Genomic DNA, 15,082 nt, shown 5'->3' on the forward strand with positions numbered 1-15,082 from the left:
GCTGAGGTGTTTCCACCCCTCCATGACCCTCGGGCAGAACTCTGACTGCTCATCATTAACCCTCTGAAGTCTGAAAGCAAAATCATACAGCTATCAACGTGGCACAGTAACAAGATCGTCCTGATAGAGATAAATATCAACAATATCAATACAGACCCTCTGTTTCTTTACCGACTCTTTCTCATCATGTTTATTATAATCCAACATGTATGATATTATTGTACTATGTAATATTCTAATAAGCTAACCATCGAGAGACTGAAATAAATCTATACTGGTGAAATCTGTACTAGAATGAGCCGATACAAATAATCTGGACGATTTACCTGCTGTTTCTTATTTTACAACGGCTCGAATTAACGTTATAAGAATGAACGTGAAAAAAAAAAACATAAACTGAGAGAAATTAACACATATTTTATTAAAGAAAGATACTTTAACAGATCTTACTGACTACAGCCACTGTTTGTTTACTTCCTCAGTCGGTAACGTCCGGTGAGTCTTCGAGTTTGGCGCTAATATGACGCCGCTTCCGTACGTGCGCAGAGCCGAAAAGATTATTTTCTTCCTTGTTTTAGCTTGCTTTACGAAGCTACATTTAAATGGCATTTCATTTTAGAAAATTCACGCTATAATAATACATTGCTTTGCAAATGTATGTATACGTGTTTTTACCCATTTTTTAATTTGTTAATTTATATATTATATGATTTAAATATTATATTAATGTATAATATTATATATTTATAGCCTATATAAATGTATTAATTTAAATATTTCCGTATTTATTAATTTTGATGTGTTCCTTGCTGCGTGTATGATAATAAGTGGGCGTGGCTACGGCTTTCAACCAAATAGTGTCGCAGTTTCTCCCTGAAGAGCGCGCATCATCAGCATCACCCGACAGCAGGAGGAGGAGGAAGAGGAGGAGGAGGAGGAGAGCATCCTTCATGATACTGCATTAAAGCCGCACTCTGTATCAACAAACCCAGGGCCTTCACGGATCCAAGCGCAGCTCTGCGTGAACACCACACACTCCATCATGGATAATTCCGGGAAAGAGAAGGAAGCCATGCAGCTGATGGCAGAGGCGGACAAAAAAGTCAAATCATCAGGTTCATTTCTCGGAGGGATGTTCGGGTGAGACAGCAGCGATGCTGGTCACGATCTGACATTCAAAGAAATCCAATGTCCTGTAGTAGCCTATTTTTAAATAGCATATGTCTATTTAATGTAAATACATTATTGTTTATGCATTTTTTTTTTTTACCATGCGACACCATGTATCCATCCTTGCGTTTCTCAGTATCTCCAATGTCAAATATTTCCATGATGCGCCATGCACAATGCAGTGTAACCGCTCTGTAGTTTACACATATTATTGCACTATATTGATTGTGAAACTGCTTTAAACCACCTAATGAAAGAAATTATGTTTTCACAGGGGTAATCATAAGGTTGAGGATGCATGTGAAATGTATGCCAGAGCTGCCAACATGTTCAAGATGGCCAAAAGCTGGAGTGGTATGCACAAGTCCATTCATATTTATCTGTAAACCAGTAGAATATTTCACGTAATGTGTAATATTAATAATAATGCGGTGTCAACATGTTCAAGATGGCCAAAAGCTGGAGTGGTATGCACAAGTCCATTCATATTTATCTGTAAACCAGTAGAATATTTCACGTAATGTGTAATATTAATAATAATGCGGTGTCAACATGTTCAAGATGGCCAAAAGCTGGAGTGGTATGCACAAGTCCATTCATATTTATCTGTAAACCAGTAGAATATTTCACGTAATGTGTAATATTAATAATAATGCGGTGTCAACATGTTCAAGATGGCCAAAAGCTGGAGTGGTATGCACAAGTCCATTCATATTTATCTGTAAACCAGTAGAATATTTCACGTAATGTGTAATATTAATAATAATGCGGTGTCAACATGTTCAAGATGGCCAAAAGCTGGAGTGGTATGCACAAGTCCATTCATATTTATCTGTAAACCAGTAGAATATTTCACGTAATGTGTAATATTAATAATAATGCGGTGTCAACATGTTCAAGATGGCCAAAAGCTGGAGTGGTATGCACAAGTCCATTCATATTTATCTGTAAACCAGTAGAATATTTCACGTAATGTGTAATATTAATAATAATGCGGTGTCAACATGTTCAAGATGGCCAAAAGCTGGAGTGGTATGCACAAGTCCATTCATATTTATCTGTAAACCAGTAGAATATTTCACGTAATGTGTAATATTAATAATAATGCGGTGTCAACATGTTCAAGATGGCCAAAAGCTGGAGTGGTATGCACAAGTCCATTCATATTTATCTGTAAACCAGTAGAATATTTCACGTAATGTGTAATATTAATAATAATGCGGTGTCAACATGTTCAAGATGGCCAAAAGCTGGAGTGGTATGCACAAGTCCATTCATATTTATCTGTAAACCAGTAGAATATTTCACGTAATGTGTAATATTAATAATAATGCGGTGTCAACATGTTCAAGATGGCCAAAAGCTGGAGTGGTATGCACAAGTCCATTCATATTTATCTGTAAACCAGTAGAATATTTCACGTAATGTGTAATATTAATAATAATGCGGTGTCAACATGTTCAAGATGGCCAAAAGCTGGAGTGGTATGCACAAGTCCATTCATATTTATCTGTAAACCAGTAGAATATTTCACGTAATGTGTAATATTAATAATAATGCGGTGTCAACATGTTCAAGATGGCCAAAAGCTGGAGTGGTATGCACAAGTCCATTCATATTTATCTGTAAACCAGTAGAATATTTCACGTAATGTGTAATATTAATAATAATGCGGTGTCAACATGTTCAAGATGGCCAAAAGCTGGAGTGGTATGCACAAGTCCATTCATATTTATCTGTAAACCAGTAGAATATTTCACGTAATGTGTAATATTAATAATAATGCGGTGTCAACATGTTCAAGATGGCCAAAAGCTGGAGTGGTATGCACAAGTCCATTCATATTTATCTGTAAACCAGTAGAATATTTCACGTAATGTGTAATATTAATAATAATGCGGTGTCAACATGTTCAAGATGGCCAAAAGCTGGAGTGGTATGCACAAGTCCATTCATATTTATCTGTAAACCAGTAGAATATTTCACGTAATGTGTAATATTAATAATAATGCGGTGTCAACATGTTCAAGATGGCCAAAAGCTGGAGTGGTATGCACAAGTCCATTCATATTTATCTGTAAACCAGTAGAATATTTCACGTAATGTGTAATATTAATAATAATGCGGTGTCAACATGTTCAAGATGGCCAAAAGCTGGAGTGGTATGCACAAGTCCATTCATATTTATCTGTAAACCAGTAGAATATTTCACGTAATGTGTAATATTAATAATAATGCGGTGTCAACATGTTCAAGATGGCCAAAAGCTGGAGTGGTATGCACAAGTCCATTCATATTTATCTGTAAACCAGTAGAATATTTCACGTAATGTGTAATATTAATAATAATGCGGTGTCAACATGTTCAAGATGGCCAAAAGCTGGAGTGGTATGCACAAGTCCATTCATATTTATCTGTAAACCAGTAGAATATTTCACGTAATGTGTAATATTAATAATAATGCGGTGTCAACATGTTCAAGATGGCCAAAAGCTGGAGTGGTATGCACAAGTCCATTCATATTTATCTGTAAACCAGTAGAATATTTCACGTAATGTGTAATATTAATAATAATGCGGTGTCAACATGTTCAAGATGGCCAAAAGCTGGAGTGGTATGCACAAGTCCATTCATATTTATCTGTAAACCAGTAGAATATTTCACGTAATGTGTAATATTAATAATAATGCGGTGTCAACATGTTCAAGATGGCCAAAAGCTGGAGTGGTATGCACAAGTCCATTCATATTTATCTGTAAACCAGTAGAATATTTCACGTAATGTGTAATATTAATAATAATGCGGTGTCAACATGTTCAAGATGGCCAAAAGCTGGAGTGGTATGCACAAGTCCATTCATATTTATCTGTAAACCAGTAGAATATTTCACGTAATGTGTAATATTAATAATAATGCGGTGTCAACATGTTCAAGATGGCCAAAAGCTGGAGTGGTATGCACAAGTCCATTCATATTTATCTGTAAACCAGTAGAATATTTCACGTAATGTGTAATATTAATAATAATGCGGTGTCAACATGTTCAAGATGGCCAAAAGCTGGAGTGGTATGCACAAGTCCATTCATATTTATCTGTAAACCAGTAGAATATTTCACGTAATGTGTAATATTAATAATAATGCGGTGTCAACATGTTCAAGATGGCCAAAAGCTGGAGTGGTATGCACAAGTCCATTCATATTTATCTGTAAACCAGTAGAATATTTCACGTAATGTGTAATATTAATAATAATGCGGTGTCAACATGTTCAAGATGGCCAAAAGCTGGAGTGGTATGCACAAGTCCATTCATATTTATCTGTAAACCAGTAGAATATTTCACGTAATGTGTAATATTAATAATAATGCGGTGTCAACATGTTCAAGATGGCCAAAAGCTGGAGTGGTATGCACAAGTCCATTCATATTTATATGTAAACCGGTAGAATATTTCACGTAATGTGTAATATTAATAGTAATGCGGTTGGACTGTTATCCGAAATTCACTCAGAAGCATCATTCAAATGATCAAAGCGTCACTGGCCATCTTTGTGCTATAACTCAGTTCATTTTAAGTGATCTAACTGCATTACACTTGTATTGTCATAATTGTGCTTTGATGTGTTTTTGGTCTATTTTAAGCATTCACTCTGCTTCTGTGTCATTATTGTCATTGATCTAAAGATGTGTTTCGCTGTTGTAGCTGCAGGCAGTGCTTTCTGCCAAGCTGCACGACTTCACATGCAGATGCAGAATAAACTGGACTCGGCCACCAGCTTCGTTGATGCTGGAAATGCTTATAAGAAGGCAGATCCTCAAGGTGAGAGAGTTTTGGGCAAAAATAACTTGAATCATTGCAAAAAAAAACACTGTGATCAATTTTCATGTTTTAATCAGGGTTAGTATTATTAACTAAAACTAAAATTTGTTCCTTGAAATAAAATAAATGTTAAATGCAATAAAAAAATTAACAAAATTGCTAGTATATTTCACAAACAATTACAAAACAGCAAGTAAAACATTGATATACAGGTGAACATTTTCTCCAATAATCTTTGATTTATTTACAGCTTCGAAAAATCGTTTTTTACAGTGTTGAAGCACTAAAATAACTCAAACTAAAACTGAAATGCAAATTAATAAATACCACATAGACAGATTTAGATTCGATTTAATTTAAAAAACACAAATAAAATGACTAAAGTACATAACAAAATTATTACAAATTCTAACTAAAACTAAAAAGAAAACAGAACATATGTACTTAGAACTATACAATTATCAAAATGATACTAAAATAACAATTAGTTATTTTCCCTAGATTGTGCTATGCCTAAACATTCACACCAGCATGTGATATCCTTTGATAATGTTTTGTTGCTTGATTTAATAATTGATAGAATGAGAATATTACGTATGAGTGAAGATGACCTCCCGATGAGCTGTTTTGTAAGCATTACGTTTGACTCACTGCTGATATGTTGTTCCCTTCTGTTTGAATGATTCACACAGAGGCCATCAACTGTTTAAACGCAGCCATCGATATTTATACAGACATGGTAAGAGACTAGGACTTTGCATGCTTAAATCAATGCATATTGATTGCATTATGGTTTTGTTAACCTGAATGCGCCTGTTTACTGAACATGTAAATGTTACATAACATCTAATCTCTCATTTGTGTGTGTGATTGACAATGACAGGGAAGGTTCACGATTGCCGCAAAGCATCACATGACTATCGCAGAGATCTATGAATCTGAGCTGGTGGATATCGAAAAGGTGCCGTTTGCCTTTAACAGTCTATTTGATGTTTTCTTTCGCGTCATTTTCCTAAAAATGCTATTGAATGTCCATCTAACCGGTCTGTCCGTTGTGATGTTGGTTTAGGCCATCGCCCATTATGAGCAGGCTGCAGACTATTACAAAGGCGAAGAGTCAAACAGGTTTGTATTCTCACTGTATGTCTGTGTAAAATCAGAATGTCATTCAATATTTATGATTATCTTCCATTTCCTTTTATTATGGGTTGTAAAGGCTCATTTGCATTGCTTTATGTTTTCTGGTTAAGCTCTGCTAATAAGTGTCTGCTGAAGGTGGGCTCGTACAGCGCTCAGCTCGAGCAGTATCCCAAAGCCATCGAGATCTTTGAGCAGGTTAGTAGGACAGACTCAACCGTTCTTTTATTATTATTTATTTATTTTTACCAATAAATAAATAAATAGTGTTATTTTAGTATCTTTGAGATACTGTTATATTTGTATTAATAGTTTTTTGTTAATATTTAATTTTTTTATTTTCAGATTTTATGTTTTCATTTTAATTTGTTCAAGTTTTAGTAATTTTGTTGTGGTTTTTTGACATTTGTATTAATTTGAGTTTTTTAGTTTTTTTTTAATGTGTCTACATATTTTTATTATTTTTTATTTTAGCTTTAGTTATTGTAATACTTGAAGTTAAACTAAATTAAAAATATAATTTTTTTTATTTCAAACTACCTGAAATAAAATATGTTGAAGTTTTTTTTTTTTTTTTTCAGTTAATGTTTATTTTATTTCAAGTAACAACAATATTTCTTATGGTTTTAGTTCATTATAATAACCCTTTTAAATTAAAAAATTAAATGAAAGAAATAAACAATATAGTGAGTAGGAATGAAAACTGAATAATGTAATGTAACAGAAACAAAATATTTTCCAAATAATATTTTACACATATTATACATAAAAATATACAGTATAATATATAAATATATATGGTGTATGTAAGGTTATTTTATAGTTCACTGCATAGATTACAGGTTGCATGTGTTTTTGAGTCAATGAGTTTTTACACTATGTGACAGTACAGGGACAGATGATTTGAGAGCTAATTAAGTTTAACCTCAGAATGAGTCATTTTTGTAGTATCAATATTATTGTCTTTGAGAACAACGGCCAGGTTGCTCCAGGAGGGAGAAAAATGTACTATATAAGCAAGAAAGCATCTGCTAAAACCAATAATATTAAGACATTACTGGAGCAGACTCATATGAAATATAAGGGTGGTTAGTAAAATATTTCAGCATGCTTTCCAGTGCAGCTTCATGTTTGCACTGTAAATCGAATCATATCTTCTCTCTGTAAATGAACACAGAGGGAATTAAAGTTAAAGGTCTGTTCACATTCAGGTTGCAACCAGCACGATGGACAACCCTCTGCTGAAATACAACGCTAAAGAGTACTTCTGGAAAGCAGCTCTCTGCCACTTCATAGTGGATGAGTTAAACGCAAAGGTCAGTTGTTTTTAATATAGTACGGTGGCCGAGAAGTGCAAAACAAATCACAATTCTGAAAACAAAATAACAAATTACAAACGCAAATGCAAGTCTAAAAAACAAAATAACAATTTAGAAAACACAACAACAATTCAGAAAACATTATAACAAGTCAGAAAACACAATGACAAATTCGAAAACAAAATAACAAGTCAGAAAACACAACGACAAATCAGACAAACCGGAAGAGGTAGGTATAGTTTGAGACAGCGCCATTGGTTTGGGATTACTCACCGCTGATTGGATGAGACATCTGTCAATCAACGTATACAGAGAAGAACCAGCCGAAGAGCAGCAGAGTCGTGGTAGAAAGTTCGGAGATGGTATTAAAGTAGCTCAGTTTAAATGTATTGTATGAATTGCCCTTACTATGGAATAAAAAATACGGAGTGTCTATTTACATTTAGTTAAAAGTGGCTGTAAAACATCAGCTCCAGTGGCGCAGATGTGTGTGTTGGAGCAGGGTTGGAATAAAACTCTGCAGGGCTCCGGCCCTCCAGGAATTGCTCTGACGCATGCATTATTTAAAAAAAAAAAAGCAGTTACATCCACTTTTAACTAAATGTAAATATACACTCCGTAGTTTTTATTCCATAGAAATGGCAATTCATACAATACATTTAAACTGAGCTACTTTAATACCATCTCCGAACTTTCTACCACGACTCTGCTGTTCTTCGTCTGGTTCTTCCTGTATACGTTGATTGACAGATGTCTAGTCCAGTCAGCGGTGAGTAATCCCAAACCAATGGCGCTGTCTCAAACTATACCTACCTCTTCCGGTTTGTCTGAATTGTTGTTGTGCTTTCTGAATTGTTATTTTGTTTTTTAGACTTGCATTTGCATTTGTAATTTGTTATTTTGTTTTCAGAATTGTGATTTGTTTTGCACTTCTCTGCCACCGTACTATAGTCTCATATAATAACAATTCCATAGTAAAGTAGTGTTTCAAGCTGGTTGATATTGCAGTTGTCTTGTCTTGCACTGACACCTAGTGGCGTTAATGCAGCAAACATTTCAAGTTACCAATGCCATTGTATTAATGTGCTGCTTCCCGTCAGCCATGATGAGTTCAGTGGTTGTTCCTGACATATAACAGCTCATCCGATGTAAATGTTCTGTGTTTGATTTCTTTCAGCTTGCCATTGAAAAGTATGAAGGGATGTTTCCGGCATTCTCTGATTCAAGAGAATGTAAGCTGCTGAAAGTAAGTACATTTGTTTAATTTAATTAGCAATAGAGAATATAAATAGTATAAGGCATTCAGTCAGTATGCATACTCTGAATTGAGCAGTGCATACTGAGTGCAGTTATGCGGTTGTCATATTTTGCAGCATTTGCACTGACTTTTGTCTTTCTGTACAGAAACTATTGGAGGCTCATGAGGAGCAGAACAGCGAGGCATTCACTGAAGCCGTAAGTTTATATCCTCTCAAATGAACAGTGTGTTAGATGATTAGACTGTATAAGGGAGACCGGGGCTAGTTGTCACATATTATATCTCAGTAACTCTGAGATTTTGAATCAAAAGTCCAATTACAAAAATGCTTATTTTGTTTATACCTTTCATACAAATGTATTTCTAACTCTGTAATAAATTTTGGGTGATACTGATATTTGTCTATTACCTTCTACATTGTTGCTGTTGAAATTTTCTTTCCTCTTTTTTAAGGTCTATACAGAAACTGACTTTCAAAAAAAAAAAAACGTTTAAAAAATAGTTTTTATTAGTATTTTAAATACATTTTTATTTTTACATTTTCTCTTTTCATTGTATTTTTTAGTTAAAGTTTGTGCTTTTGTCATTTTTTTTATTAGTTTCTGTTTTTAAACTTGTGTATAAAGTTTTGTATTAATTTTATTTTATTTGTAATTTTTGTTTAGTACATCAATTTAAACAAAATTAAAATGAGCTAAAATAAAAATAATAAAATTAGTGTATTTTTTCTAATTATTTGTTTGTAAAATAATTTATTTTATTTGTTTCAGATAATGAAAATGTTTTTTTAATGGTTTTAATTTTAGTTAACTATAATAACCCTGGAACATACAACACAAAATCACTGTACAAATGTGTAGAAGCTGCAGCTCATATATTTTACTCAGGTTTTTTTGCTCATTTTGACGTTGCATCTCTAAACTTCTCCAGGTGAAGGAGTTTGATTCGATCTCCCGTCTCGACCAATGGCAAACCACCATGTTGCTGCGTATCAAGAAGACCATCCAGGGTTATGCCGGCGACCTCAAGTGATGTGTCTGAGAAAAATACTGTGGCATCATAACTAGTTTAATTTCTTACCGTATTGTATGTGTGTGACAATCTGGTTGAACATTTCTGTAGTCATACTTGCTCAAACATAAGCCGTTTCTTGGAAAGTTCAAATGCAACTTGCATTGCATTTGAGAAAACAGAAGTATATAAAATATTAATATGGTTCTCTTCTGGAAGGCATTTCTCTATCCCTTTACTTCACCATGAGGAAATCTTTACCGTACACTGTTGTTTGTACTTGTGTGTGTGGCATGCAAGACCCCATAGGGCTGTTCTCTTTCTTTCAGTGTTGTCACTGGCATTGTCATGCATGATAAATGTTTAAAGTGTGTTTATGTGCTGTAGAATATCAGGTTTTTGTGAGTGCACTTTATTTCTGCTGTCTGTTTAGATTGAAAACACATTGCCTTTTGCATTTCCGTGCCATTGGCCTCTGAAACACGTCCTCACGTCGTCTTTGTCGATATGGCAGTGTCAGTTCTGTCGGAGTATTTGCTTTAGTGGCTGTACATGTTTCATAATCAGCATAATGGCGTCTCTTGCTCACTAATGGTGGTGACGTGCTCAGCTCAAGGGATTTTTTTTAGAGTGTGATATTACAGACAGCGTTGATTTTCTAATGCAGATCAAGTTATTGAATATGTACATATAAGTTTTGATTGTTTATTTATTCTGGTATTATTTGTAATTTTATGTTTAATTGGTTATTGTTTCACATGGATATGGGGCATTTGTTGTTTTGGACATTCAGACCTTATGAATTATAATTTTACTTTAAGTGCTACTTGTTTTTTGAAGTTCACTTTGTGTCAGTAATTAAATGATGTTGACTGAATCTGATATATTAAACCATCTAATATGTTGTATGACTGACAGGGAATCAAAAACGTTATGATGTTAAAATGTAAAATAGATGGCTAGTCTTATTGAAACATTTTAATAAATGTTCGACCTATTTATTCAAAGAAAAATGAATAAATAATCACTCATACCATGTCTGAGGTTTTTGGTATCAGTGTCATATTTTATATGAAACTGGATTTAATTCAGTTAAAACAGCAAAAGAATGAAGAATGAGGCTACAAAATATATTAAACAAAATAATGTAGTGTAGTAAAATCACATTTAATACAGTCTTAAGGAGCTCGGAAATTATCTACAGCATCATAATTTTATTCTTATAAAATAAACTATATAGTGATACTCTCCATCTCCAATAACAATCCACCTAATAACATCCTAGGACCATGTGGTCTACTACACAGAAACAGAAAATGCTTACAGATTCAACAAGAAATGATCAGAAGCAATGAAAGAATCCCTATGGAAACCTGTTTTACACCATAGGATAATAATAAATAAATAAAGGTAAATGTGTCTTTTTTTCTCTCACAATTCTGACATTTTTCTTGTTTGTATATCACAATTCTGAGAAAAAATTTCACAATTAAATTTTTTATTTTTTTATTATTCTGTGGCAGAAATGGATTCCATAGAATTCACAAACACATCCTTAATTTAAGATTGAAAATAGTCAACTTACAAAGAGAACATTTTTGGAAAGAACTGATTTACTCAGTGAACAAAAACATTTGTTGTTGCATTTTTGCTCTGTCACTTCTTGCATACAAAATTATTCAAATACTCCTTGCAGGTTTTGAAGATCAACTTTGATCTTTAACTACTAAACCACGGCATCCCTGAGTGTAAAGGCATAGTTCATCCAAAAATGAAAATTGTGAACATATGTACTCACCCTCAGGCCATCTGAGATGTAGATAGATGAGTTTGTTTCACTTGCTCACCAATGGATCCTCTGCAGTGAATGGGTGCCGTCAGAGGAAGCGTTACTATAGACTCCTAATTTTGGCCAGATGTGACGGTTTAAAGTTAAAACCGTCTTAATGATGGATTTGTTTCTTACAAACACTCAGCTATTGGCTTCACAAGACATTAACTGATGGACTGGAGTGTTGTGGATTACTTGTGGATTATTGTGATGTTTTTATCAGCTGTTTAGACTCTCATTCTGACGGCACCCATTCACTGCAGAGCAAGTGATGCAATGCTACATTTCTCCAAATCTGTTTTGATGAAGAAACTATTCCTAAAGTTTAAAGTGCACAATCCAACACATTTTTTTAACACTGCATTTACTCATATCATGTGACACGACACTTCTGCTATGATGTTTCAGTGTGCATTCTTGTTTGAATGTCAGACATCCACTGGAGGGTCTATCAGTCACCGTCAGACTCGTTTTCTGATGTCTGTAAAGAGTCTCGATCCACTACGTACTGTGTGACATCAGGTAACCCAAATATCACACAGCAGCTCACAGCACTGCGGGAAATTCTCATGTCGCAGACTTCATCCCTGCGCGGAAAAAGGTAGATAAAGTTATATAAAGACACTTTTTAAGATCCAATCAATTCTACACAGATAAAATGAACTCTGACTTTTTTTTGTCTCAGAAATACATCGCATTATAAAGGAAAATTGGGCATTTAATAGCAAACAAATAATAACAAATTCAACTTATGATTTTTTTTTTTTTTTTTGCACAAATAGGTCACAATTAATTTGTAGGCGTATCATGCAGTGTGAAATGATTAGTGCGCTGTAGTGTTTGTGAACGTTACCATTCATTTGTCATCTGGCCATAATACTCCACATCACGGCAGGTGCCCATACCATTAAACCCCCCGACAACAAACAGCTGATCGTCCACCACTTGCAGTTTAGCGAATCAAATAATTATATGTAACATGTTCAGTATGCGAACAATGAGAAACTTCAAAAACTGTCATTTCTGCAGGATTCTCATTAGATGTCTGTATCTCACCTCAATGACGAAGTTGCTGCGTGGGTTTATCATAGACTGCATATCATGCCAGGTGTCATTAAAGGGGTCATATGATGCGATTTCAATTTTTCCTTTCTCTTTGGAGTGTTACAAGCTCTTGGTGCATAAAGAAGATCTGTAAAGTTGCAGAGACTAAAGTCTCAAATCCAAAGACATATTCTTTATAAAAGTTAAGAGTCAACCACACCTACCTAAAACGACTCGTTCTAACACGCCCCCACATGTCTACTTCACGATGTGGGAAGATTTGCATAACACCGCCCAAATGTTCACACAAAGAAAGAAGGCGTAACTTTTATTCTTGCTGTAGTATTGTTGTTGCCGCAGCCGCCATGTCGTGAAGGCACTGTGTGTTTCCTTGTGAAAGTGAAACTACTTTGTTTGGCCTTCCAAAAGAGGATGATATCCGCTTCGTCATGCCTGGAGCTGATCCGTGCTGGTCGCTGAGGAAATTTCTCCAGACATGGTTTTATGTTTACGTGGCACAATACGCAACGCAACGCTTAAAAAGACAGTATAAGTCATTATAATCAGTAATTATGTCCCCACTGGATGCAACAAATGCCTCGTTTGTAATGGGTTTTATTGTTTTTGTCTTTTCGCACCAGGGACACAGGGCATCACAGTATGGTGAGGGGTGTAACATTTCCATCACACGTAAGAGGATTTTAGGCCTTTGCACTTCGCAAACGAGCGGCACCATCAAAACCACCAACCTTGAAAAATAAATGTGTATTTTTCTGTCTGTTTCTGTTCTGTATGCATTTTTGAGTATCTGTGTTTGTAAAGTCAATATTGCGGCACCTTTAAAGGGGTGGTTGATTGAGATTTCACTTTTTTAACATTAGTTAGTGTGTAATGTTGCTGTTTGAGCATAAACAATATCTACAAAGTTACGAAGCTGAAAGTTCAATGCAAACAGAGATATCGTCTTTTTAAATTCTGGCGGTTTAATGCCTACAAAAACGGCTCGTAGGGACTACAACGAGTTACTTCCCGGGTTTGTGACATCACAAACCCAGACAAACCCCTCCCCCTGGAACAGTGGTGTAGTGGAGGGTATAGAGAATGGGAATCTACGTCACGCCACGTTGGATTCCGCCATGTTTTAGGTCACGCTTAGGAGCACACAGTGTAAACACACGCAAATCACCAGAGAAAAAGCCGACCGGTTTACTATTAATATTTTTTTAAAATCATCTTACATACTCTTAGAATAAAACGGACTATTATGTAAATCTCTTTAAATAAAAAAAAAACTGCTCTGTGGTTTGTCTGAGAGGCTGCAAATAGGCTATTCATTATTCAGTCTCCTTCACTACAGTGGTACTGATATAGACTAACTGCTAAAACACTTTGGTTAGAGTAGCAACCATGGCTATTTTTTAAAGGGGAGAATACAGATCTCAAACAGTGGATCATTTATCATTGTTATATATCGTCATATTGCCCAATAAAACTGCTCAGTGTAAAGAATTAAGCCATTATAGAGGTAACAGAACTTACTAGAAGCTTTTTGGAAACTATGTGTATTGTGGATGCTATGCAAATAAATACCTTGACTTGAATGAACCAAGTTGAAGATTCTTACTATTAGAGATGCCGAACAACAATGCAAGAGATCAAATAAATGAATGAATGAAACTTAATCCGTGCAAACAAGTGGCTGGGTATCAACGAGCTGCCCCAAGATAACATTTCCATATTTGATTTTCCTTTGTGGTGTGAGGGCTTCCAGTTTAATGCAAATCACTGTATATAATAAATCTACAGATATCAATTATTAAGACACATCTTGTTTCAGTTTAACTTTCATCCGAGTTCCGTAGTGAATGTAGACATTTTATATTATTTTATGTTTATATGAATATCGGATTAAATTTAAGATTAATTGGAATGATTACAGCTTACACTATCAACATAGCGTTAATCGAAAGCAGAGGTTTAATGCAGACATTGATAAGGGCTATGCAATAGCCCTTTTCAATGTCTGCAGGAAATACCTCTGCTTTTACAGCTTTCTAACTCTTAAAAACGTTTCCATATTTGATTTTCTTCTATTTGTGGTGTGAGGGCTTACAGTTTAACGCAAACCACTGTATATAATAAATCTACAGAGATCAATTATTAAGACATCTTATTTGAGTTGTTTACCATACCGAGTTTCAGTTTAACTTTTATCCGAGTTCCGTAGTGAATGGAAGTTAAAGATTTTATATTATTTTATGTTTATATGATTCAACTTAAGATCGCGTTGGAATGATTAACGCTTACTGTATCAACATAGCGTTAATCAAAAGCAGAGGTATTTAATGTAGACATTGATAAGGGCTATGGCATAGCCTTATCAATGTCTGCAGGAATTACCTCTGCTTTTTCAGCTTTCTAACGCTGAAAAAAAGCATGTTTTTCACACCGGCCGTGCAAAGGGCTGGCAAATGATGTAAAGTGAGCCTTAAC

At 34.8% G+C, this 15,082-nt stretch overlaps 1 protein-coding gene across 2 annotated transcripts; it reads left to right on the plus strand.

The window, feature by feature from the left end:
• The first annotated feature begins 868 nt into the window (after positions 1–868).
• Positions 869–10,365, plus strand: napba (N-ethylmaleimide-sensitive factor attachment protein, beta a). Of its 2 annotated transcripts, XM_016474170.1 has the most exons (11): positions 869–1,140; positions 1,445–1,524; positions 4,873–4,989; positions 5,682–5,728; positions 5,873–5,950; positions 6,059–6,114; positions 6,240–6,324; positions 7,338–7,442; positions 8,623–8,691; positions 8,850–8,900; positions 9,634–10,365. In XM_016474170.1, the coding sequence occupies exons 1-11, from the start codon at positions 1,043–1,045 to the stop codon at positions 9,733–9,735; spliced, it is 888 nt and encodes a 295-aa protein (XP_016329656.1). In that variant the 5' UTR covers positions 869–1,042; the 3' UTR covers positions 9,736–10,365. The 2 variants fall into 2 exon arrangements, with proteins under 2 accessions (XP_016329656.1, XP_016329657.1); XM_016474171.1 differs by lacking the exons at positions 869–1,140; positions 1,445–1,524 and adding an exon at positions 4,524–4,575.
• The last annotated feature ends 4,717 nt before the right edge of the window (positions 10,366–15,082 follow it).

This window comes from Sinocyclocheilus anshuiensis, unplaced genomic scaffold (genome assembly GCF_001515605.1).
Source record: "Sinocyclocheilus anshuiensis isolate Anshui unplaced genomic scaffold, SAMN03320099.WGS_v1.1 scaffold208, whole genome shotgun sequence".
Lineage (NCBI taxonomy): Eukaryota > Metazoa > Chordata > Actinopteri > Cypriniformes > Cyprinidae > Sinocyclocheilus > Sinocyclocheilus anshuiensis.